Source organism: Molossus molossus, unplaced genomic scaffold, assembly GCF_014108415.1.
Source record: "Molossus molossus isolate mMolMol1 unplaced genomic scaffold, mMolMol1.p scaffold_m16_p_20, whole genome shotgun sequence".
NCBI classification, from domain to species: Eukaryota; Metazoa; Chordata; class Mammalia; order Chiroptera; family Molossidae; genus Molossus; species Molossus molossus.
In genome coordinates, this window is record NW_023425356.1 from 2982979 (window position 1) to 3009980 (window position 27002).

General features: G+C 42.0%; 1 protein-coding gene across 1 annotated transcript in view; it reads right to left on the reverse strand.

Annotated features, from left to right (window-relative positions):
* The window catches only part of DPYD (dihydropyrimidine dehydrogenase), a 587465-nt gene that overhangs the window by 291872 nt on the left and 268591 nt on the right, over window positions 1-27002 (reverse strand). Inside the window, exon 12 of the mRNA XM_036272711.1 lies at window positions 11848-12032. Within this exon, the coding sequence (XP_036128604.1) occupies window positions 11848-12032 (185 nt within the window). The remainder of the gene's footprint in view (window positions 1-11847; window positions 12033-27002) is intronic.

Here is a 27002-nt window from a genome sequence, read left to right on the forward strand (position 1 = left end):
TGAAGTGAATGGTCCAAGTTATCAACTGAGCTTCGCCGTGACATTGGTCTCTTTTACCCTGTAACTGTAGCACTGCCGAGGAGAAAGCAGCCCCCGCCCGACCCACTGAGCCCCCAAGTCACACAGCCCAAAGCGGGTTACAGAAGCAGACAATAGTGAATTGACTTTAAGAAATGGCTTGTAAGTTGGCCAAAGATCCCCCAAAATAATAAATAACATGTCGACAAATTTTCTAAAGTGTCAATCAAGAAGGTGATAATGACTGTATCAGACCCGGGGGCAAAGGGGTGACACCTGGGGACAAGTTGTCAATGACCAGAGTGAGAAGAGCCTGGTGACTGGCTCAGGGTGGTGCCATCGAAGCCATGCCGCACAAAGGAGGCGGTGCGATCAGGTGAGGGAATAAAAGAGGCTGACATTTCAGAAAGGTGAGGTGACGGCAGCAGCGCCAAATATTGAGGCTTGAAATAAAATGCTCACAATTGTAAGTCAACAACCTACCAGCCAGGATCTGCCTTTGTACTGACCTATTAACCCTTGTATTTCCGGGACAAGTCCTTGGAACAGGCTGGGTGGGATGGGATGCCAGGACAAAGCCATGTAGCAGCTCAGAAGTCACATTGTGACACTACACTACCCAGTTAGGCCTCTTTCAACCTCATTTGTCTTGTCCTTGAAACACCTCATGTGACGCTGGCCAGGTAGCTCCGCGGGTTAGAGCATCGTCCCCATACGCCAAAATTGTGGGGTCTATCCCCAGTCAGGGCACATGCAAGAATCAACCAATGAATGCGTAAATAAGTGGAGCAACACATGATGCCCCCCCCCCCCCAGTCAATAATACATAAACCCAGCTCATGGGCAGGACGGCCGTGAGGCTAGAGGCAGAGAAACAGCAGCCAGAGTGCTCACATCCCCTCCATTCTGTGGTCTGCTCCCCCACCTGTCACAGCCTGGGGTCATGTTTATCACTGAGCCAAGCAGAGTCACACAGCCTCTCCCTACACCTCACGTGCTCCGCAATCGAGTCTTCTATCCTACTCATCAACTCGGCATTTTATTGGCCAACCACCTACTATGTGGAAGGCGTTGCTCTAGGCACCCAGGATACCACAAGGAGAAAAACTGACACGCAAACCCACTAGAGGTGACACCCCAGTGGGCGCAGTCGGCTGCACTGACTGCAGCACATGGGACGTGGTCCGAAAATGAAAGGTCACTTTGAGGACTAGCGGCTGGATCACAATGTCCAGCACCCTGGTCTCCTTGGCTGTCTGGGGCAGAGCCCAGGTCCTGGCAGGCACCCACCACACAGGTGCCTTCCACCTGCCCAGCGATGCTCAGCCAGAGAGAACCCAGAGAAGAGGCAGGTGGCCCAGGAGGAACAGGGACGGGAGGGAAACACCAGCTGCAGCCCGGCATGGCCATCCCTCGTCTGAACCCTTTAAGAAAGGTCTCAGTCTCTCCTGCTCTTGTGTATGGATGTTATTGCTCTTTATGTCTTTGAGGATCTTTCATGTATTTATTTTTAGGTGCTTTAAGATAGTTCTATACTCCTGAACGGACTCTCCTCTTACTCGGACTTCCTTTCAGAGTCTGCCCCTCAGCTTCCTGACCAGCACCTTACGTGTTTGACCCCAATGGTCCCAGGGCCACAGCATTTAATTTGCAAAATGGGGAAAAATGTTTTTCCTAAGGTGATTTTGAGTACAATGAGAATGTTAAACCCCTAAAAAGATAATTGGCATATAACGGGCATTTAATAAATTAGATTATTTATTTTTCACATGTATTATTTGGGTTTCAAACCATCAAAAATTATAATTTTATCCTTTTTACAGATGCAAGCAGTGAAGGTCAAGATCAGGTACCTAGGATTTGGAAGGGTTTTAGTCCTTGAACCAGGAACCCCACCTCTGTGCTGTTGAACACTCCATGCTGTAAGCGCACACGCCGCACTCGGCTGTCACTGGGAACCACAGGACGGAGTCCCTGCCCGCCAGCAGCTCCGCGGCCGGGCACTGTCCACCGAGTCACAGCCTTTCTGCGGCCGCGCCCACACTTCACAGGGCTGCGCACCCAGACGAATGCCTGGTGGCCGGCCAGCCACCTACAGCTGGGGAGATGACTCGGCATCGGGGCTCCCCGCTGCCCCAAGGCTTTCCCATCCGCGTCCTGGGGGGCCGAGGGGAGCCCCTCGGAGCCTGCAGAGGGCACAGCGCAGACACTCGGCATTGGGGCTCCCCGATGCCCCAGGCTTTCCCATCCGCGTCCTGGGGGGCCGAGGGGAGCCCCTCGGAGCCTGCAGAGGGCACAGCGTAGACGCTCCGGCGCGCAGCTGTGGGGTTGCATCTCTCATTCCAAATCATCAGTCTTCAGACATTGCAGAATCCACGGGGATATTTCAGGGCAGAAGAATGCCTTTGAAGATGTGGAGTTAAAGTGGTATTTTAGGCGCTAATCACAAGCGTCTTTTACTTAAAGTTGGCACTGAAGGTCTTGGAGGCAGCAGAGACCTAGACGAAGAGTCCTTCTCAGTTTGTTTTCTAAAGTCCCAGCCACTCCTGTTTTAGCAGCTGCTCGTCTTTGTCCACGGTGGAAATTGGTAACATGAGGCACGGTTATGGCCATTCTTTAGGTATTTTCACATCATAAAAATGACTCGAGTAGCTTTAAAACTCTAACAACACAACAATGTAGGCTCATTTTGAAAATCATTGAGCCCAATAGAAAATAAAACTGTAAATATTCCAGTGGTAAGAAAATGCTAGACTCTTATAAATCTTTCTGGTACAAACGTTTGCCTGTTTCCTCTCCAGGAAGATAATTCTTTTTAAAGAGATTCCAAGTCAGATAGTGTTAATAACCTGCCTGGCCGGTGTGCCTCAGAGTTAGTTGAGCATCAGCCGCTGCACCAAGAGATCGCTGGTTCAATTCCTGGTCAGGGCACATGCCCAGATTGTGGGTCTGATCCCCAGTGAGGGGCATGCAGGAGGCGGCCAATCGATGTTCTCTCTCATCGATGTTTATCTCTCTCTCTCCCTCTCCCTTCCTCTCTCTAAAATCAATAAAGGGAAAAAAATTATAAAAAGGAAAGTGTTAATAACCTGACTGGACAGTAAAGATATTAGACAAAATTCTTCACATAATCTCAAACTTTAAAAGTGGCAGAAAGTGAAAGATTTCATTCATTGAAATGAGCACACAATTTAATTAACTATACGGCACTGTGCTCAACTTCAATTCCCTGACTTAGTCTTCTCTTCCAGCTTGTTAACTCAGCACTTCTCAAGTGAAAGACTGACAGGTATACACAGGCCTCTAAATGTTCAGTCATGGTCCAAATGCACATGCAATAACAACAGGATTAAAATGGAAAATGAAAGATTTAAAAAACATGCAGAAGGACACCGAGGAAACAGAAGACACGAATGTCGTCACTCTGCATCTTGCATTAATCACCCAATGGGACTGGAATTGCTTTGCGGAAGTCCATTCAGTGGTGCCGAATTGTTCCTCATTAACGATGGCAGAGAGAGTCCTCGGGATGTGACCGGCCTGTCTCAAACCCACAGGCACAGGCCTTGTTCTCCGTGCCATTCCACCAACACCTCACCAGGAGGATGCTCAGCTCACATGAAACAACGGAAGCACTTAGCAGTGATCGAACCCCTTTCTCTTCCAACGGACACCACAGCTAGCACTGCACTGACTCACGAAGGGTGGGCCATGGCATGAGACTCCCCACTGCGTGTGGGAATCACAAACTCCTTTCACAGAGCTTGCCATCGGACGGAGCTGCCTTCCTGCCACTCTTGACCTGGGAGATCTGAACCAGCGACCAGGGGCGTGAGGCTCTGCAGCTCAGTACCAGGTGTCTGAGATACCTAGCTCCCTCAACGACCAGTGGTTCTGTTGTGCCTCCATGGCCTGGAAGAAAACACACAGTACCTCATGCAGCAGCAAAGGGGGTCTTCAACGCAAGGGATTTATGATAGTTTTGAAGAACTTTACAAACACCTGCTAAAAAATATAGTCATATTCTCTGCCCTGGCTGGTTTGGTTCAGCGTTAGAGCATCAGCCCTTGGACCAATGAGTTATGAGTTCGATTCTGGTCAAGGGCATGTACCTTGGTTGCGGTTCATCCTTGGCTCTGGTTGGGTCGTGCGGGAGGCAGCCAGTCGATGTGTCTCTAATCACATCAATATTTCTCTCTCTCTCTCTCTCTCTCTCTTTCTCTCTCTCTCTCTCCCCCTCCCTCCCTCCCTCCCTCCCACTGTGTCTGATGATAAATGAAAAATTATCCTCAGGTGAAGAATTTAAAAAAAATATTTATATATATAGCCATATTCTCTACACAACTGAGTAGAACCACATTCACCGTGAGAGAACTTTATTGTACCCTTCATTAAAATGTAGCAGCTTTACTGTTGGGCTGGAAAACAAAACTGCAGAAAGTTTTAACTAACAGATACTTGTGCCCTGTGACCTTATAGGAGGGCTGAAAAAGACCCTTCTGTTCCAGTAAGATGCCAGAATGCGCACGTGTATACCTTGTGTAAGATCATTCTGCCACACACAGAAATTAGAATCAGGGGCCACTGACAAATTGGGAAGAATAATATACATTAATAAATTAAATAATCAAAATAGTATCAGGCACCTTGATATGGATACTTATAAGAATACAGCATATTTTAATAAAGGACAAAGCGTACAGAAGAAAAAAAGAATGTCATTAGGAAACATGCACACAGACAAACTCGGGTATATAGTTGAAGGACTGAAACTAAACTGATAATAGAAAAATTAACTTTTTGTTGCTGTTGAAAACTGACCTCCAATGCTGGCTGCCAATAAACAATATTCAACAGCTGTTCAACTTCCACTATTTTATACTAAGTATTCAGTGACTCCTAAAGTCACTTGTAAACATAGTAACCAAAAAAAAAAAAAAAAAAAAAAGGTTTGATGTTTAATGTCACAATGCCTCCTTTCCTACCCTTTGCAGTTTCCTCATAATTGTTTGGTTTTCATGAGATGAATTCTACCTAAAAGAAAACAGGTCTTTTTTTTTATTGTTTGTATTTGAAGAACCACTCTATAAATTATCTCCTTTGTTTGAATCCCTGTCCTAACCTGTTCATTCTATATTTATCCTTCAAAAATAATTCTTATCTTTGTCTCTCTCTCAATATTTATCTTTCTGCCACTACAACCGCGTTTACGGCAGCAGCATGTAAATTGAGTTGACCACGGTAGTAATGAAAGCTGTGCTTTTTAAATGTTGCATCTAAGAGACTGTGAGTTGAGAATAGAATTCTGATTCACAGGATAATAATTGCCTCTAATGAGGCAATCAAACCAGTAGGCTTTGAAATTATAATTTTTATATATTTAGATGGGCTTTATTTGACAAAATGCCCCATGTTAATAAAATTGCCTTCTCAGGACTACCAGGACTACTTTAGGGAAAGGAGCTTCTGATCTGGGATTAGAATTTGGAAGAACTTAGTCTGTGTTCTGACTCTGAGTTGGTTCTAGTGGAGAACTTAGCATGGTAACATATCATACCGCCCTTCTCTTTCTACTTTGTGACTAAATTTGTTCATGTTCTCATATTAGAACAAAGTAATGACTGTATTTTCATAAGCATATAGCATCTGGTGTGAAGTTATCTCTTTGGCACATCAAAGACTCCCTGCAGCAAGCTGGTTGTGCTTACCAGACTCACTGGGCTGGTCCAGCCCTTCCCCCCACTCCCTCCGTGAGACGCACTAGGATGGCCAGGAAGTAATGAATCTTTGTCATGAGCATGGCTCCCGTTTGCCTATGAACTTTCTACGCCCACTGGTTAGTTCTGTGCTTAGAAGTCAGTGTACCCTGGCCAGTGTGGCTCATCGGGTGGAGCACTGTCCTGTACACGGAAAAGCTGGCGGACCCAATTCCCGGAAGGGCACAGAGCCAGGTTGCAGGTTCCATCCCTGGTTGGGGTGAGTGTGGGAGGCAATGATCGATGTTTCTCTCTCTCTCTTCCTCTCTCTAAATCATTTGCATTGGTTAGAAATGTAAATAAAAATACATAAATTGGCAAGTTATATGAACATGAAAAAACAGCTGATTCTGTAAAAACTAAGTTGCATGTTTTCGAAAGGTGTAATAAAGCATGTCACAAAAATTGCTATTGATTTGGTGTGGGTCAAGGAAAATGATGGCAGGGCTACTGCATGTTAAACAAAGCAATTTTCTGGAGTGCATATGTATATATGTAAAGTGGAGATGTTCCTCCACTTTAATAACAAAACTGCAAGTTGCAGACAGTGTAGTATAAATAGGCTTAGATAGGAAGCACGATGGGACGCCAGTCCCTGGTTCGAACGGCACGGGCATCCACTTTGTAAGAGAAGTGAAGAGGCAGAGACATTTCTGCTACACGGTTCCCACCCTTCCGCTGCTGCGGCCCTTCGGTACAGCTCCTCACGCTGTGCTGACCCCAACCACACAATCATTGTTGTTGCTACTTCATAACTGTATTATGTCTCAGGCGACCCCTGTGAAAGGGTCGCTGCTGCTACATGAAAATCACGTATTTAATGTGCACGCATGTCCTTCTCACAGGTCCCCACTTCAACTTTTCCTGATTGAACAGCTAACTGATGTCTGTTCCATAGTTTAAGAGAATTTCTTTGTACTCCTGTGTTTTTAAATGAATGTTCTGGAGGTAACCAGTTTGGTGTTCACTGAATGTCGTGGATTATCTATATAATTGAAACGTCTCATTACCAGTTAGGCCCAGGTATCCTCATACCAGGTGAGCTGAATGCCCCTCTCGTTCCATCTCTTGAGTCCTGAGACGCGCTGTCCACACTCTCCACTCACCCACCCTGGTTCAGCTGCGTTGTAACCAAATCAAGTCACACACAGCTGCAGAGGAGGCCTCAAAGTCCCGGTGCTTTACTGTATTTTTTCATTTTGACACACACCGCAGGGGAAGATGTCAAGGACGGATGCTGATCGGCAAGAACAGGAACGCAGAGTTGAAAAGCACCCGGGAAGCAGCTCAGAGGAGAGAGGAAACAGACTGCCTGTGTTCACACGCTGCCCCGACTGACCGGGCGGGCCTCGAATGGGTCTCGTCATCATTGCACAGCCTTTTTCTAAAGCTGTGAGACAGGAACGATGATACTCATTTCACAGGGTCATTGTGACCAGAAAAAATGTGCAAGGTCTAATGGATGCCAAACAAATAGTAGCATTATTACAACGACCGACAAGTGGATACAGAAGGCATGTTCCAAGGGATAAAAGTCAGGGACCTCTTCTTTCATGAATCTTCTCCAATAACTTTAGTCAAAATTGATCTGTTTCTTGACTACTTTAGAATTTACTAGCTGAAACTTCAGCTTTCCATGGTATCATACCGTATATTTTTCTCTAATGATTTCACATGGGTGATCCTTGAATCTGAACATCACTATGATAGGTTGATGTGGTTAAATGTTTTTTCTAATACAGAACCTTTTATCTATCCATCTGTACACACACACCTGCACATGCACACACGTACATGCACACATGCATCCACACAGGCACACACACACGCACATGCACACACGCGGTTGCACACACACAGGCACACATTCACAGGCATGCATGCATGCACACAGGCATACAGATTAAATAAGTCCATTAGAAAAATGCAAGTACATGCACAAATATATTTTAAAATTTATAAAATTTTTTTCACTTCACACTATAGTCATTCTTTCAGTGAAATACTCTTCCTGTGGGTATACTGTTCAAGTTATCTCTGACATTCAGCCATGTTCATTCAAGTGGAAGAGAAAACTCAGCTATGCCCGGACTTTACTAGCATTATATAAAAATGACAGTAAGGTCACACTGGATTGCTAACTAAAGAAGAATACATTTAATATCATAAAATAATGTCTCTGAAGGAGGGAAATGTTGACAAATTAGAAAACGTTTTTCTCTAGATTAATACCAGATCCGAACGTAGCACTTCCTTATACAAATACTTCCTACCACATCCTGCCTCATCACATACCCACATTGAAGTCCTAAACAGGGTATTCTCAGCCTGTCCCAACCCCACGTAATTACAGACCCTGCCTCCCAGCTCCCCGTACATGCTCTGTGTTCAGGGCCCCACCAGCCAGGCCGCCTGTTGGTACCGGGGAAGCTGCCGTGCGCAGGTGTGAGCTTCCGAGCGAGGAGCGCCTCTGAGCATCCCGGGAAGGCACTCCTGCCTCCGAACAGACGCGCTCAGCAAACCACCCCATGGCTGGTGAGTAGAGCGTGGTGGGGCGCTCAGCCAGCTGCACCCTCATCCGGAACCTGTGTGCAGGCAGCCGCTGCAGGGTCCCATCTGGCAGCCTCTTGAAGTCCCAGCGATTCAAACCACGGAGGAGTTCTCCCCTTTGTCTTATCCCCCCCCATGTGTACCTTCATTTCTGTGATGCTTTTCTGACCCCACATCCAGACAGAATCTGTCATTACCCCTCCCACGCTACTCCGTGACTTAACGTTTTTATTATTGCATTTATTCCATCGTAGTGAATGTGTGTTTACATGACTGTCTTCCCTACCAGGCTATGAGATTGTCAATGGCAAGTTTCATGGTTTAATTCACATTTATAAACCTAGTTATTAGTGCTATCTGTAGCGGATGGCACTGTTTCTTTACATTTATTGCTCAATGAATGAATCAATGAAATCTTGCATGAATGATGATATGGATAGACAGATGGACGTATATAGATGAAGAAATAAATGGCTAAATAAAAAGCTTTTATAATGACTTGAAATAGCCTCTTCCAATCTTTATGTTAAAACCCTATACTTTGCCTTTCTATTCATTTCTCCTATTTTGTAATGTTTCTCTACCATTTTAACAATCCAAAGGAAATGTTCTCCAATAGCCCACAACAACACAAACAACAAATGGGTTTCACAAAAAATGTATACAGGGTGGGTAACTGACCGGAGCTGGGCTAGGGTGGAGACCAGGGTGTGAGCATAGGCGTGGCCACCTAGGGGAGCGCACACCTGCAGTGCACCTGTGAACTGCAGACAAAGCCGCAGCAAGGGGTGTGGGGTAGGGGCTTGTCCGGCCTCTTTTTTCTCCCCTCCCCTCCCCTCCCCTCCCCTCCCCTCCCCTCTTTCATTTTTATAGCCACTTTTTCTTGTAGGTGTTAATAATAAATCCTTTGTTTTTATCCTCACCCTAGGACATCTTTGCATTCATCTTCGGATGGAGGGAGAGAGGGAGGAAGAGAGAGAGAAACATTGTCAACGTGAGAGAGAAGAGAGACGCACGGACTGGCTGCTGCCTGCGTGGCCCCAGCGAGGGCCGGGACAGGCTGCAGTCAGGTGTGCGCCCTTAGTGGGAGCCGAACCTGGGTCTCTCGGAACTGCGGGCCCACGCTCTAACTGCTGAGCCAAACCGGCCAGGGCAACAGTAAATTCTTTAAAGAGGAAAACAGTCACCCTTCCCCAGAATCAGGGTCGTGCAAGTGCTAGGTCAGATCCTGTCTTTATATAACATTTTGATTTAAATTTTTTTTTCCTTTATTGATTTTAGAGAGAGAGGAAGGGAGAGGGAGAGCTAGAAAAAAAAATGTATACAGGGTGTCTATAGATTCTATAACATTTTGGAAATAAAATGTATTTTAATAAACACTGGCTTACAGTTATTCAAAGTCCTGTGCACATTTCCCCGAGCCAGCCTACACTTGTAGCGCAGACTCTCAGCGGAGAGCGCTCCAGGAATTCTCTCTCACACTCTCCTCCGCAACCTCACAGGCAGCAACTCAAACCATCACTGATCCCGAAGACCATGTCCTGGAGCTGTAAGCAAGCTGTCCAAGGTCACAGCCTTTCAAAGTGCTGGCACTGGGTTCGAAACCAGGTCTGCGTCATTCAGAGATCACACTTCTAACCTCCCTCCCACACTCCCCTCTACCCGTGCTGGTGCCCTCCCAAAGCCAAGTGTGCGCCTGACAGCTGGCACTCAGCAAGGGGCGATCGATTAAACTAACTAATGAAATTTAAGTGAAGCTTTCGCAGACAGCTATGGGAATTGCTGCAATCCCAGCATGAAGGTCTTTAAATAATCACATTTATCTGGAAAAGTATATTACAAAGAAATCCTACATAGCCAATTGCAATGAACGTACGTATGAGTCATTACTATAATGTGTGCATTAAGTCATCTTGTAAAGTACACAATCTAGTGTTACATTTCTCCCAAATACACTAAAGTAACCCACAAGGCAAGGTGTCATAGATCTTCACTCATGGATCCAGTTCAGACATTACGAAGTACTTCCCAGTGAGTGCTACATTTGCAAGAAAACGATTCATTTCCAGTGCCAATGAACTTATGTAACAAACCCATTCGTTTTCTTAGCTCCTCTTTGAATTCCTATAAAATAAATGATCTCACTGTACCCATTTTTCCTACTTCACAGATGAACACACTGCTTATTCTGAGGATGTAATGATACACAAGCATGGTCACTGGCTGTGTGGAGACAGACCAGGAAACTTATCCTGGGGGACCTGAGGGTCCTGAGGGTCCTACCGACCACAGGGAGGAAGAGGAAGAGGAAGAGGAAGAGGAAGCAAGGCCTGCAGGTCCAGCGGGGTCCAGGTAGATGAAATGGATGCAACAGGGGAGAGATGTGATTCTGAAGAAATCTTGGTATGTGGGGGATTCAAAATCACATCACAAGCTGAGGAGTTTGGGCTGCATCTCGAGTGCAAGCAGGAGTCTCTGAAGGGTGTTCCAGGGACATCAGGCACACACTTGTGTCTGAGAAGATGACCCTGGATGCAGAGCAGGGCACTGGATGGGGTGGGGGTCATTCTTAAGGGGCCATAGAGGCCAGAACTAAGTTAGTGACAATGTGGAGAGGGGAACATGTCACTTCGTCTGTTTGTTCCTTTTGAGTCTTAGCGCTTTGCAGTGACACCTGGCAGGCGATGGGAGGGTAGGTTTTATTAAACAGACTGTTAGCTACCTCTGCTTCTACTCTAGTTTAAAAGGCCATTAAACTCTTTCTTTGATAAGTCTGAATCCTAAGCCAAACCCAAAACTAGAACTGGCCACAGATTTTTCATCATATATTTCGAACACTATTTTTCCTAGCAATATGCATTTTCAAAGAACGTACACTTTCTCTTTGCATCATCCCCAAAAGTCTGTTTCTTTCTTTTCATGAGTAAGTAGAAGCTAAGTAAAATAATTGCTCATTTTTCTCAGTACACTTTTATCAGATGCATGAAAATAAAACAGTGAAGTAAAAAAAAGAAATACACTTAAAATTCCTTTTAAGTGACCATTGGGAAGCACTACAAAACCACAATCATCGCAAAATATAGTGAATATTCTCTATGCTTTTTATGTCAAAAGCTATAAACAGATTTAAATATTTAGGGAAAAACGAACACCTTCTATTCTTTATGGATGCAGTTCAATTTCACCATTTCAAACCTCCTGCCTGTCTGCCTTCCCACTGTGTCCATCCTACAGGCTGAAGTCACACATTCACTAGGTTTCAATGGCCTCGCCCAAGAGCCTTTTCTGATTCTACTTTCATTTCTTCCAAGAAATAACAGACTGGTCATCGATGTCTGGTCAACCAAAAATTGTACTCCACACAAAAAATCAAAAAAATGTTCTCCAAGTAAATAGGAATGTGACTGATTACATATATAGCTATTCTATAAATTATAGAAATATTGATATGCAGAAGTAGTAAAAACAAATAAAGTACTTATCCATTTGAAACAGTTAACCAGAAGCAATTGCACAGGCCTACCTGTATATATTTGTGAATGAACCAAGAAGCCTGCTTCCCGTCATTCACGGACTCCACAGTCGTGTTGGCCATTCCCACGATGTCACCGCCAGCAAACACCCCTGGTTCGCTGGTCTGCATAGTTTCTGGATCTACTTCTGGGAGACCCCATTTGTTAAATTTGATAGGGCTCAGGGCTTCTTTCACTGAGAAAAAAGGTGAAAGACAAGAGATCATGACAAACCTGTGTATCATGTAATAATAATTTGAAAAATTAAGAAAAAATATGATTTAATGACTGTTCTAGGGAATCAAGCAACTGTTTTTAATGAAGCATAAAAATGGAAAATTAATGAAATATCTAAGTATTGACTTAACCAACTCTCAATATACCTCACTTGTAGAAATGCAAAACCACAGAGTTGGCAATGTTTTAGGTCTAGTATTTATGTGTAACAGAAGTATAAATCCAGGAAGAAGGAGAGCATACCCCTTTAAATATTTTAATGAATATGAAGTGTATTTACATTCCTTTAAATGTATTTAAAATTCATTTTCTGGACGTTATTTGTCCATAATTATTATTTTCACAAATTTCTTATCGCTCCTAGGCTCCCAAACTTGTTCCTGTGAGTCACAGGTGTATGTGATGTGAATTTGGGTCAAAGGCTAAACCTCTTTCTTTCACAAGAATAAGTGTTATTAACCAAACAACACAAAGTCTACATTTACACTAAATCATTCGCACCTAATGTTGAGCAATTAAACTGACCCAGGAAGGGTTACCTTTAGTCATCAATCTGTTTTATTTTGTAAACATCAACAAATTTGAACATGGCCATCAGCTCCTTAAACTGCTTCAAATATGCTAAAATAATTGCTAAGCACCCTATGTTCTGAGGACCCCAACATGGGACGGAATAAGGAAGAGGCTGAGACTGAGTACAGGGCTCGGAGACGAGGAGAGATGGCGGCGGAGTGAATGGAGCTCCACAGACCATCTCCCAGGACCAAACTGGAATTACAACGAAAATAAAGACAAATCCTCAGGAAAAGGTAACCGAAAAGCAACTTGGAAAACCACATAACCAGGGACACTGACTTAATTCTGGTAGGTTTGCAGAGACGCAAGAGGGGGCCAGGAGCCACAGTCAGCTGTGGCTGGGAGCGGCAGCGGCCTCCACTGGGAGCTGCGCCCTCGGCTAGGAGCGGCTGCGGCCTCGGCTGGGAGTGGCTGTGCCTTCGGCTGGGAGCTTCGGCGGCCTCGGCTGGGAGCTGCTGCGGCCTCGGCTGGGAGCTGCTGCCTCGGCTGGGAACGGCAGCACCCTCGGCTGGGAGTGGCTGCGCCCTCGGCTGGGAGCGGCAGCACGGGCCGGGATCGGTAGTGGACTCGTCCGAGAGCAACGGCCTTAGCTGGGAGCAGCGCCCACGGGTTAAAATCCCAAGTGGCTCCAGAGTGCAGAGCCGGGACAAAGGCTAGAATAGCAGCAGCCACTCGCCTTGGGCTCTGGCAAAGGGAGGGCAGACTGGACTGGAACTGTGTGAGGAGACTCAGGATTTGGAGGGCTCTCAGAGCTTTTGCTGAGTTGCAGCCACGCAGGACTGTGGTCATCCTACTCCTTCCCAGGACCCTGGGGAGAAGTGGTGGCCCCTCCCTTGGAGATTCAACCCAACCCGGTGGCCATTGAAATGCTAATGGAGGCCCATTAACAACCAGCATCTGCCCCAACCTCCGGAAATCCTCTTACACTGAGCACCTGAGGGAGTTTTTCATTCAACTCACAAACTAGGGTTCTTCAGGTGACCTATAAGAATAGCCTCCAGGCAAAAAGCTAGAGGATAACTGGACCATTCCCTGGGCTAGCAACTCTAACCAGGAAAGTAAGACTTCACAGTGGTGTCTTACGTGGGTCCTCACTGCCTCATCCAAATCCAGGAGAGGGAGCCACAGACAGCAGAACACCAACACCCACAGGGAAAATTTGGCAGGCTCCAAAGCCCACTGTGAAAGCCAAAATGGTGAAACATAGAAACAAAAGCCAAATGAAAGAACAAAAGACCTCTACCGGAGATGAGATAAATGAAGTGCAGTTAAGCAAGTTAACAGAACAAGAATTCAGAGCAATGATCTTGAAAAACCTCAACAGCATGTGTAAGGACATGAGCACCATGAGTAAAGACAAAGAAATATTGAAAATCAACCAGTTGAAAATTAAAGATCACCAAGAAGAAATGAAGAATGACATATCAGAAATAAAGAACACATTGGAAGGTCTAAATAGCAGAGTAGAGGAAGCTGCAGACTGGATTGGTGAATTAGAAGATAGGGTAGAAAAAAATCAACCAATCAGAAAACCAAACAGAAAAAACAATTTAAAAACAAGAAGATAGCTTAAGAGAACTGTGGGACAACTGGAAACGTAATAACATTTGCATCATAGGAGTCCCTGAAGAAGAAGAAAATGGGCAAGGGTTAGAGAATATATTTGAAGAAATAGTGACTGAAAACTTCCCTAACTTGGTGAAGGAAGAAGGCATTCAAGTTCAAGAAGCACGGAGAGCCCCAAGTAAGAAGAACCCAAACAGGCCCACACCAAGACACATAGTAATCAAAATGCCAAAATTTAAAGACAGAGAATCCTAAAAGCAGCAAGAGAGAAGCAACAGGTTACCTACAAAGGCTCTCAGCTGACTTCTCAACAGAAACACTACAGGCCAAAATGGAGTGGCATGAAGTAATCAAGGTCATGAAAAACAAGAATCTGAATCCAGGACTATTCTACCCAGCAAGGCTATCATTCAAAATAGAAGGTCAAATAAAGAGCTTCCCAGACAAAAAAAAAAAAAAGGCTAAGGGAATATATTAGCACCAAACCAGCACTAAAAGAAATATTAAAAGAACTGCTGTAATTAGCAGGAGAAATAGGAAGAAAAATAGAACCACACTAAACTAAAATGGCAATAAATAAATACATATCAATAACCACCTTAAATGTAAATGTATTGAATGCTCCGATAAAAAGACACAGAGTCGCTGATTGGGTGAAAAAGCATGACTCATCTATATGTTGTTTACAAGAGACCCACCTCACAACAAAAGACTCATATAAGTTGAAAGTGAAGGGATGGAAAAAAATCTTCCAAGCAAATGGAAAGGAAAAAAAAGCTGGGGTAGCAATACTCATATCTGATAAATTAGATTACAAAATGAAGACCATAACTGGAGACAAAGAAGGCCACTACATAATATTGAAAGGAGCTATCCAACAGGAAGATATAACGTTGATAAACATATATGCACCCAATATAGGAGCACCAAAATATATCACAAATCTTCTGGAAGACTTCAAAGGAGAAATCGATAGCAATACAATCATGGCAGGGGATGTCAATACCCCGCTGACATCACTGGATAGATCCTCTAGACAAAAAATTAGCAAGGAAACACAGACTCTAAATGAAGCACTACACCAAATGGATTTAATAGATATCTACAGAGAATTACACCCCAAAACTACAGAATTCACATTCTTTTCAAGTACACATGGGACATTCTCAAAGATAGACCACATATTAGGACACAAACTAAGGCTCTACAAGTTCAAGAGATTGAAATCATATCAAGCATCTTCTCAGATCACAATGGCATGAAACTAGAAATCAATTCCAACAAGAACACGCAAAGACATTTGAACACATGGAAGCTAAATAGCATGTTATTAAATAATGAATGGGTCAATGAGGAGATCAAGGAAGAAATTAAAAACTTCCTGGAATCCAATGAAAATGAACACACAACAACACAAAACCTATGAGATGTAGTGAAAGCAGTCCTGAGAGGAAAGATGATAGCACTACAGGCCTACCTCAAGAAGCAAGAAAAATCTCTAATAGACTACCCAACCTCACAACTTTAAGAACTAGAAAGCAAACAAACTAACAACAACAACAACAACAAAAAACCCTAGAGCAAGTAGAAGGAGGAAAATAGTAAAGATCAGAGCAGAAATAAAAGACATAGAGTCCAAAAAACAATTCAAAGGATCAATGGAACAAAGAGCTGTTTTTTCGTAAAGATAAACAAGATTGATGGACCCTTAGCTAGACACACCAAGAATCACAGAGAGAGAACCCAAATACATAAAATGAGAAATGAAAGAGGAGAAGTAACAACTGACACCACAGAAATACAAAAGATCATCAACAACTACTATGAACAATTATATGGCAACAAATTCAAGCAAAATGGACAACTTTATAGAGACACATAGTCTCCCAAAACTGGACTGGGAAGAAATAGAAAACTTGAACAGACCAATAACAACAGAATAAATTGAAGATGTAATCAAGACTCTCCCAGAAAACAAAAGCCCAGGCCCAGATGGCTTCAAGGGGGAGTTTTACCGAACATTCAAAAAAGAGCTAACACCAATTCTACTCAAACTATTTCAAAAAATTCAAAAAGAAGGAAGACTTCCAAAGTTGTTTTATGAGGCCAGCATAACTCTAATTCCATAACCTGGAAAAGACATTACAAAGAAAAAAAAAAAACTACAGGCCAATATCCCTGATGAACATAGATGCCAAATTCCTGAACAAAATACTAGCAAATCGGATCCAGCAAAAAATCAAAAAAATTATTTACCATGACTAAGTGGGATTCATTCCAGGTATGCAAGGCTGGTACAATATTCACAAATCAATAAATGTTATACACCACATAAACAAAATAAAGAATAAAATCCACATGATATTATCAATAGATGCTGAAAAAGCCTTCGACAAAATCCAGCATCCATTTCTGATAAAAACGCTCAGCAGTGTAGGAATAGAGGAATCATAGGTAGATATAATAAAGGCCATATATGATAGACCTACAGCCAACATCATACTAAATGGGCAGAAACTAAAAGCATTTCCCTTAAGAACAGGAACAAGATAGGGATGCCCACTTTCGCCACTCTTATTTAACATAGTACCAGAAGTCTTAGCCACAGCAATCAGACAGGAAGAAAAAATAAAAAGAATCCAAATTGGAAAGGAGGAAGTGAAACTGTCATTATTTGCAGAAGACATGATACTATACTTAGAAAACCCCAAAGACTCCATCAAAAATTTACTAAACTTAATAAATGAATTTGGCAAAGTAGCATTCTTATACACCAATGATGAACTCACAGAAAGAGAAACTAAAAAACAATCCCATTTACCATAGCGACAAAAAAATTAAGAAACCTAGGAATAAACTTAACCAATAAAATAAAGAACCTATTTGCAGAAAACTACAAGTCATTGAAAAAAGAAATAGAGAAAGATATAAAAAAGTGGAAGCACATACCTTCTTCATAGATTGAAAGAATTGACATGATTAAAATGTCCATACTACCCAAAGCAATCTATAGATTCAATGCAATCCCCATCAAAATACCAACAACATATTTCACAGAACTAGAACCAATACTTCAAAAGTTAATATGGAACCAAAAAAGACGTCGAATAGCCACAGCAATCTTGAAAAAGAAGAACAAAGTAGGAAGGATCACATTACCAGATTTCAGGTTATACTACAAAACTACTTTAATCAAAACAGCCTGGTACTGGCACAAGAACAGGCATATAGAACAGTGGAACAGAACAGAGAACCCAGAAATGAACCCAAGGCAATATGCTCAATTTATACTTGACAAAGGTGGCAAGAGCATACAGTGGAGTAAAGACAGTCTCTTTAATAAATGGTGCTGGAAAAATTGGATGGCTACATGCAAAAAAATGAAACTAGACCATCAACTTACACCCTACACAAGAATAAACTCAAAATGTATAAAAGACTTAAATGTGACTCATGAATCCATAAAAATCCTAGAAGAAAATGTAGGCAACAAAATATCAGACATCATACGCAGCAGAATTTTCACTGACACATCACCTAAGGCAACAGAAACAAAGGAGAAAATGAACACATGGGACTACATCAAACTCAAAAGCTTCTGTACAGCAAAAAATACCATCATTAAAATGGACAGGCTACCCACTGTATGTGAGAGCCAATGATACATCACATAAGGGGTTAATTTCCAATATATATATAGAGTGCTCATACAACTCAACAAAAGGAAGACAAAGAACCCGATTTAAAAATGGGCAGAGGAACTAAATAGACACCTCTCCAAAAAGAACATACAAATGGCTAAGAGACATATGAAGAAATGCTCAACATCAATCACTAATCATCAGAAAGATGCAAATTAAAACAACAATGAGGTATCACCTCATACCTGTCAGAATGGTCGCCATCAACAAATCATCAAACAACAAGTGCTGGCGAGGGTGTGGAGAAAAGGGGACTCTAGTACACTTCTGGTGGGAATGTAGACTGGTGCAGCCAGTATGGAAAACAATATGGTGTTACCTCAAAAAATTAAAAATTGAACTTCCATTTGACCCAGTGATCCCACTTTTAGGAATATACCTAAGAAACCTGAAACACCAATCAGAAAGAATATGTACCCCATGTTTGTAGCAGCACTATTTACAATCGCTAAGATCTGGAAACAGCCAAAACGTCCATCAGTAGACGAATGGATAAAACATCTGTGGTACATATACACAATGGAGTACTATGCAGCTGTAAGAAAGAAAGATCTCTTATCCTTTCAGAAGACATGGTGGAACCTGGAAAGTGTCATCCTAAGCGAAACAAGCCATACAGAGAAAGACAAGTATCATATGATCTCACTTAGTTGTGGAATATAATGAAGATAACAGTCTGAGTAATGAGGTAGTCCCAGTAGAGGGGGTGGGGGTGGGGGGATAAACCACAGAACTTATATGCATGTGTGCATGAACAATGGACAGGGACAACAAAGCTGGGGAGAGGGCGGAAAGGAAAGGGGAGGGGGAATCAGTGGGGGAATAAGGAGAAACATCTGGAACAAAAATAAATAAATTAAGAAAAAAAAAAGGAAGACGCTGAGCTTCTTTAAGAATATTGGAGGGAACTTTGATCAGATGCATGGTCCTGACATTTGAAAGATTGTTTAGGATAAAATTAATTTGAAGTGCAGTCTTTCAGGACACTAAAGGAGATATTCTTCACTCCAGTCAAAAGAGAATATAACTTAATCCCTTCACCTTTCCCACCCAGCCCCCAACACCCTCCCCTCTGACAGCTGTCAGTTTGTTCTCCATGTCTATGAGTCTGACAGCAGTATGGTAATTGCCAGAGAGAAAGGGGTGGGGGAGTAGAAGAGGGTCAAGCGGGGATAGATGGTGATGAAAGGAAATGACTTGGGATGGTGAACACACAATACAGTATGCAGATGATGATGATGTAGTATAGAATTGTACACCTGAAACCTATATAATTTTTTTTTTATCCTCATCCAAGGACATTTTTTCCATTTATGTTTAGATAGAGTGGGAGGGAGAGAGAGGAACAGAGAGAGAGAGAGAGAGAGAGAGAAACATCGACGTGAAAGAGACACATCAAGTGACTGCCTCCTGTACAACCCCAACCAGGGCCAGGGACAAACTGCAACTGAGGTACGTACCCCTAGCAGGAACCAAATCCAGGTTTCTCTGGCCCACAGGCCGATGCTCTAACCGCTGAGCCAAACTAGCCAGGGAGAAACCTATATAATTTTATTACCAATGTCACCTCTCCCCCAATAAATTCAATGGAAACGAACACAACGACAACAAAAGAATATAACAACTTACACTAATGGAGAAAAGATTGAAAGATTCTGGAAGTTAGTTGTTCAATAGACTGAGTAAAAATGTTATTCGGACACTGACAACAAGTTTCTTCTGAGCAATAATAGAAATAGAAATAAACCTTGGTACATATTTGTAACTTTCTATTTAAAGAACATTAGACTATCATTAAGGGACCACTGTTAATTATGTTTGTCCCATAAGGCTGTGCGTTCCATGAGAATAGGAATGTGTTGGGTCACTCAGCACTGAATCACAGAGCCCAGGACAGCCTTAGAGGTCAGGAGACTCTCAATTCAATGGGTACTCGAATGAATAAGTGAGCAGATGGATCAGTGCTATTGTGCTCAGGTTTGTATTTAAAAAGCTGTTACTGTTTGTATCTCTGATGTGATTTCACCTTTCGTTGAGAGTAAAATTAAATATTCATGTAATTATTTCCAATGCAGAATAGCATTTTGAGAAGATTTTTCTAATGTCTCAAAGGTGAAGAGAGACCTGTATCATCTGTTCCCATTGCATAACAGATCATCACTACCATATGTTGACAGTTACTTGAGTTGCAAGAAAGTCAATAGTGAGCATGGCTCCCTGATGCAACTCTTATAGCAACAATATCTGTAACCCATCATCACTGGATGGTTTGTGTAAGTGGTGCATCTATACAATAAAAACAATTCTCCTGTATAAGAAATGACTTTATTTGTCCAAGACTTGATACAACTTTGTCCTACAGAGTGACCTGAAATAAAGATGGCATTTAAATGAGAAGGTATTCAAAACAATTTCACCAGGAAATCAAAGCCCTTTCATACATTTTTTTCTCTCTCGTTGATTTATGATAACATCCCTGTAGGTTAGCACAGATTTTACTCTAGGCTTGAGCAAGGTAGGAATTACACCCACATCATCTCTGATTTCCCTCAGCAGCCACTACAATCAAAAACCAAAGTTACTGAAGCTTAAACTTCCAGGTCCCTCAGCTGCAAGGGCCCCTTTCAAGGCCTGGTGCCTACATTTGCATATGTAAATTTTCTTCTTTATAAAGGAGTCCTCCAATACAGGGTGGGGCAAAAGTAGGTTTACAGATGTTCTTATGGAAAATAACACAGTAATTGATACATAGTGAAAGAGAGTCAGCACCATGTTTCTCACTCAGAACTGAGCCTGCCTGGCCACGGGCACAGGAGCCCCAGGCCCAGAGCCAGCACCTGCCCGGCTACGGGCACAGGAGCCCCGGCCCAGAGCCAGCATGGCCCTCAAACGTAGTGCCTTCCACATGGCAGGTGCTCAAGTCGGCCACGTTCCTGAGAGATGTGCTTTATAATCTATACTTTAAAATGTACATGGTTTGATTCGTTGTTGCATTAGGACTCCATTGCTAACTCAGTCAATTAGTCAGGAGACATTACCATAAGTTTAATAAGTAACTTGCATTTCCTAAAACATTCAGCGTGGACACTGTAAGCCACCTAACAGGCAGTTACCTGTGAATTCAGTGTTATCCTATTCACGATGTGTCCACTATATACACATTGTGTTATTTTATGTCCCTAAAACTCACATGTACTCATGTGTACTTGTAAAATTACGCTCTTTTTCTTCAATGTCTAATTCATATATACCTTGAAGTCTTGGACCTGAATATCAATAGTTTTAGTTATTGAATCATTGGTAATATCGAGCTAATCTCACTAATAATCAAACAAATGTCTGACACTGTGTCCCAAAACAGAAAAGGATTTTCCTGTCATTATGAAAATGATCTGAGACCCCTTTTGAGCCGTATCTGCTGATTTCCCTACTCTTTTTCGGAGGCCTTCGCATCTAACATGCTCACATTTAAATGCTTCACATTTAAGAAATAAACAGAAAAGATAATGAGAGGCCCAGTAGCTGGTTAGGAGGGTATTTAACATATTATAGTAAAGCTTATGTCAATCAAAATAGAAATCATTTGTTTGCATTTAATAGCTAATACGTTTGACTTACCAACATCTACAAAGGATCCCTGAAAAAGTAGAACATGAACAACTTCTGGGAATGTGAGCAATGAGACAGCACAGAGGAAACACTCTCTCAGTGGGCTGAGCAGCCAGCCAAAGAGGATCATTCATTACAACTCGATCATCAAAAGGTTCAGATCAGTTAGCACCATTCCCTGTAGGCACATGGACTCTACGTAAATATATATGTATGTGTGTGTGAGTGTGTGTGTGTATGTTTGTGTGTATATACATATACATATGTGTGTGCATATATATATATAGAGAGAGAGAGAGAGGTAGATAGACAGAAAATGAATTCATGAATTAACTTATTGAAACTTTGTTGAATTTGATATGATGAATCCAAATACCTTTCATGATTTCAATGAGTCTTTTGAAATATAACAGTTATTTCTATTTTTTAAACATATTTTAAGCTCTGAAGTATTTAACATAGAAGTCAAATCAAGGATTCAGTAAAAAGAAAAGCAGAAGGCGTGTGCATCTTCTTCACAGTCTGTCCCTTAGGCTGTCCATGAGGAAGACTCCCTGCCTTCCTCCTCGCGGTGCCTTCCGGGAGCTCCGCAGGGCCCTTCCCGCTCTGCTGCTCCTCCCCAGGGGCCAACAGAACAGCCCTGGGCAGCACGGCCCTGCCTGCCTCTCTAGCTCGCAATGAGGGAAAGCCTAAGAGGGTGAAAATGTATATTCACATTTGCAAACCAAATAACTGCTTGCCGTTTCCTATGCGGTGTAATGAATATTTATAAAAGGGCTGTAGTCTCTCCTTCTTGTTTATAACTAACTGGTGGGGTCAGGCAGTTCCCCACAGGGGTCCGTGACGCTGCATCACGAAGGGGTCTGCGGCACATGTCTGGGTAGCTCTGTAGCTGGACAGAAAAAGAACTTTAAAAAGAACCCCAGAATATGCTTACTTACAGTCTCTATTATTCTGCAAACAGGAGAGAAGTGTGTTAAATGCAGTCTTTAAAAAGAACGAAAAGCCGTGGCTGGTTTTGCTCAGCAGTTAGACGTCAGCCTGCGGTCCAGAGAGACCCGGGTTCGGTTCCCGCTAAGGGCACGTACCTCGATTGCAGTTTGTCCCCGGCCCTGGTTGGTCGTGCGGGTGGCAGCCACTCGATGTGTCCCTTCACGTCGATGTTTCTCTCTCTCTCTTCTTCTCTCTCCCTCCCACTCTGTATGAACAAAAAATAGAAAAATGTCCTCGGGTGAGGATGAAAAGAAAAAAAGAATAAAAACATCCTCAGTGTATACCAAACATTCAAGATTTATGTTATTTTTCTGCTTTAATTACTACTATGTTCGTATATGTTTATTTAATTTTTAAAAGACACTCTGAGGTCACTTTAAAACAAGAAGTGGCTTTGAAATAGGAACTTTTAGTCAATTTAATGTTATGCATGAAATTATTTTTTTAAATATAGACTTAATTGTATTGTGACACACAAGTTCTTCAATAAGCCACAGCTCAAAATTGCAGAAGCTTCTCCTCAGGGACACATCACTAGGAGATGCAGATTGCCAAGGTCAATTAAACTGACGGAGCCGCATTGTCATATCTGCAGAAGAGAGACCCACAAGCATATGACAAGTATATTTCTCAGTATTTATAAAAGGATGTCAAGAATGTTGTGTTATAGTGCATAAATGTAAATTAATCCTCCATAAACAATGCGACAGAAATCTCAATCAGGAAGGGTTGTTTGTATTCTATGTTGAGTTTGAGATGTTATACTTTAAAACAATGGGGGAGAAAAATTCAACATCTATCACAAAATGGTGTCTTGAAAACATAGATGGATTCATCTGTGTGCTTGTTGTTTAATTTTGCATAACCTATTAGCCACTAGGACCAAAGCACAATGAAACAAAAAAGCAAGATAAGGCAACCATCCTAGTAAATCAAAGCTGAAAGCAAAATCTCAGCAAAAGAAAATAATCACTAATTACAGGGTCAGGAGAGCAGAGGCCCGTTTAAATAAAATAAGCTGGGGTAAGGAAGGGTCAGAACCAGATAGTGCCTTCAACTAAGAATAATCAAATTTGATAGCATGGGTTCTGTCTTCATAATCTTCTACTTCTAAGTGTTGGAAGCGACATGCTAGGCACTCCCCAACCCAATAGCTTCCACATGAACATTCTTCACTTTCTTTCATAACCCTTAAAAAGGCAATCTTGATTCTACACCTTTCTGCTCCTCCAGAGCCTCAAATATCATCTCTGACTCTCCTTAGAATATTGTATTTCTCCTAGTCTCTTCTCCTTTTGAAAAACTGGCGTTAACATGGTTCCCTTTTTCACTGCCATACTAACATATTTCTTTACCTAATTTCCTAGGATGATTTATACTGACTGTCTACTATTTTCCCCACCCAGTTATTCCTTCCAGTCTATTGTCTCCATAGCCACTAAAGTCTGTGACCTCGGCCTTCCTCCCTCTGCCTTCCTGGGTGATCCAGTGGTGGATTCCCATTCATTTGATCTTCTCTGAACTGTAGAATGTCCCTCCATCGGGCTCTCATCTGTAAACTGTCTTTCTTGGGCTACAACTCATCCAAAGGAAACTTTCTCCTGGTTACTTCTTCCATCTCATTTATATCCTCCTCACCTACGAAAGAATTGATCCCTTCTGTGAGACAGGCATGATGCCAGGCATTCCCACATCGTATCTCATCTAGACCACAAAACAACTCTTCAATAGAGATGCAATCACCCTGAAATCTGAATCCAGTTATTTCTTACTCCAAAGTCCTCCTTGCCAATGGCCCTTGGAATGGGGGCAATGGAAGCCTGGCAATGTGCCCAAAACAGTCTCTAGAAGCTTCACTACAGGGGGCCATAGGGGAGACCAAAGGAGGTGAGAGGAACAGCAAAGAATTCTAGCCTTGGCCAGCTTCACAAACATAGCCTTTCGGTCACTTTCCCGTGGACCCATTTTTTTCCCTTTATGTTAAATTAACCCCAACCGTTCTCTGTTAAACAAGCACCTCTGTAAATTTTCCTTGAGTTTGGGGACGACACCTGGGCCATCTTGCCCTGCATCTAGATGATACCTGGAACATAAGAGGAACCCATGCATGATTTTGGTTGGCGAAAGTAATGTGAACAATGTAACAGCTGTCGTTCCGTTATTTGGCACTCACATTATCCGGTCTACGTGTATTATTTTCTTGTAGGTCTTATTTCCACAATCAGAGAGTCTGCTCATTGTGGAGAATAAATAAAACTATTTGCCTTATTTTTCAAGCTTCTTTAATAAAACTTCTCCACTGCCTAGGGAAGAATAGGCACTTGGTTAATTTCTCTTGCTTGGTTTGACTAGCTGACGTCCCCACTGCTATGATTAAACAGTGTCTGTCTAGTTTGGGTAAGCTAGTAGAATCCGGGCAGTGTGAAAATACAGCTTTCATCTCTTCCTCTGGAAGCTCAGGACAAGCGGGGGCATCACAGTTAAACACAAAAGATGGACATCAATCATCGCCTGTAGCAACTGCTTCTGTTTTCCTGGTATTCTTCAGGGAGTCTCACTCTCATTTCCTAAACTGACCAACTAATCAATTCAGAATTAAAATTGTCCAAGCACTTCACCTCGATTTGCTTATTTCTCTGCAATAATTCCATCAACTTAAAACTCTAAACTCCTTGAAGATTTGATTTCATTTTATCTGGAAGCGATCTCCTCATGGAGGTCAGCGTCCTCGAAGAAAATGCGTGGGGTTGTTTTCGAATTCTCTGTTGGATTCCCAAACGCTGCACTTTGATTTGCTTATTTATATTCAATGATACCATCTACTTAAGACTACAAACTCCTTGAAGGAATAGATCATCCTTTAATCTGATTTGGACCATAATCATCATAATTCTATGCACATTTGGGTGCTTAATACTTCTTGATAATTAGGAGACAATGAAAAAAAAGTAGAGGCTACTAAAATATTTTATATATGCTTCTCAGTGAAAGAACTTTCCAGAATGCTGAATGAGATCAAGAAGTGATATAAATAATTACAGAAAGGGGTTAAAAAAAACTGTTTAATGTAAGATTCCCCATTAGCTGCATTTAAAGCCTACATAAAAACAGTAGTAAATTATACAACTTGCAGAAACAATATTATTAAAATATAAGTGAATACTGAAAAATATTTTAATTAACAAAATAAATCAAATGGAAAAGATTCCCTAAATAGAGCTTTAAAAGTAAGTGTGTGTGTGTTTGACTGCTATGACTAATTACGCACCATGTAATGTGTGTTCGATTTGGGCTTATTTAAATAGCAGAGATGCTCATTAGCTGCGGAATATCTGTGAAGCTTCAGTAAACAGTTTAATGGTTTTTATGTTTAACCAATTTCATAAGTTCCTGTAATTTTAGCTTTAGCAGCTCATTAATGTTATTTTTTGATATCCATCTTACGACTTTTTTCCTTCCCTTGTTGATTGGCTGTAGGCATACTTCAGCACTAACTTAAGACATACAGCAGAATTTCTTTTTAACAATTTTTGTACATCAGTAAATGCGCAATTCAAAACTGTAGCTTCCTGACACAGGGCGTTAGGTGTACTGCCATGCAGACAAGGCAGGACACTAATGATTCCCACTGACTGGCAGCTTCCCCAAAGCTGTGGTTAGCTCTGGACTTGGCAATGTGTATCTATTGTCTTTTCCGATCCTTATTTCAATCTTACAGTTAAGGAGACTGAGACTGAGGTGAGTTACCCAGGTCACACTCAGGGTTTGTTTATTTTTTCTTCTTTTATTTATTTATTTTATTTTAAATCCAACTACAACTCAACAACAGATGTACCAAATGGAAAAGCCTGGAGGTCTTCAGGGACATTTAGAGACACACACCTGGACCACAGGGGAGGACCCCCTCTGTGAAATTAGATACAACACTTCCATATGCTTTTGTCTTTACTGGGAACCTGCTGTAGGAACATGAATACGAAGGCAGTCATTTCAGTCTCTTCATCCCAACATCTGTCCTTCTCTTCACTCATTCCGACTGGTTTCAATGTAACTTTCCAACTTATCCAATTATAACATACATCTATGAAGGGCAACGTCTGATTTAACCAAAGACTATCTTCAGTAGGTATATTGTTAAATTTATCTTGTGCTTTGAGCCAAGAACACAAATCAAGTAATTCATAAAAACAATGTGTAACACAAAATACTACTGAGAACATTAGACAGAATCCACATTATTGCTTTATAATTTTCCTAGATTGTGTATCTCATAGCAGCTTAGTGTAGTTAATATTTCACAAGAGTATTAGGTTTCAGTATACTTTGAGTAGACCATAAGCTAACTGATGTCTAAAAGACAAATATAATAGGCCATGATCAATAAAGCTCAGGACATCTCTGCCACTCCCTGAATGTTGAACAACACTGGCCATGTTTTATGATTTCTGTTCTCTGGAACAATTGTGCAGTTTTCCCATTTTCTA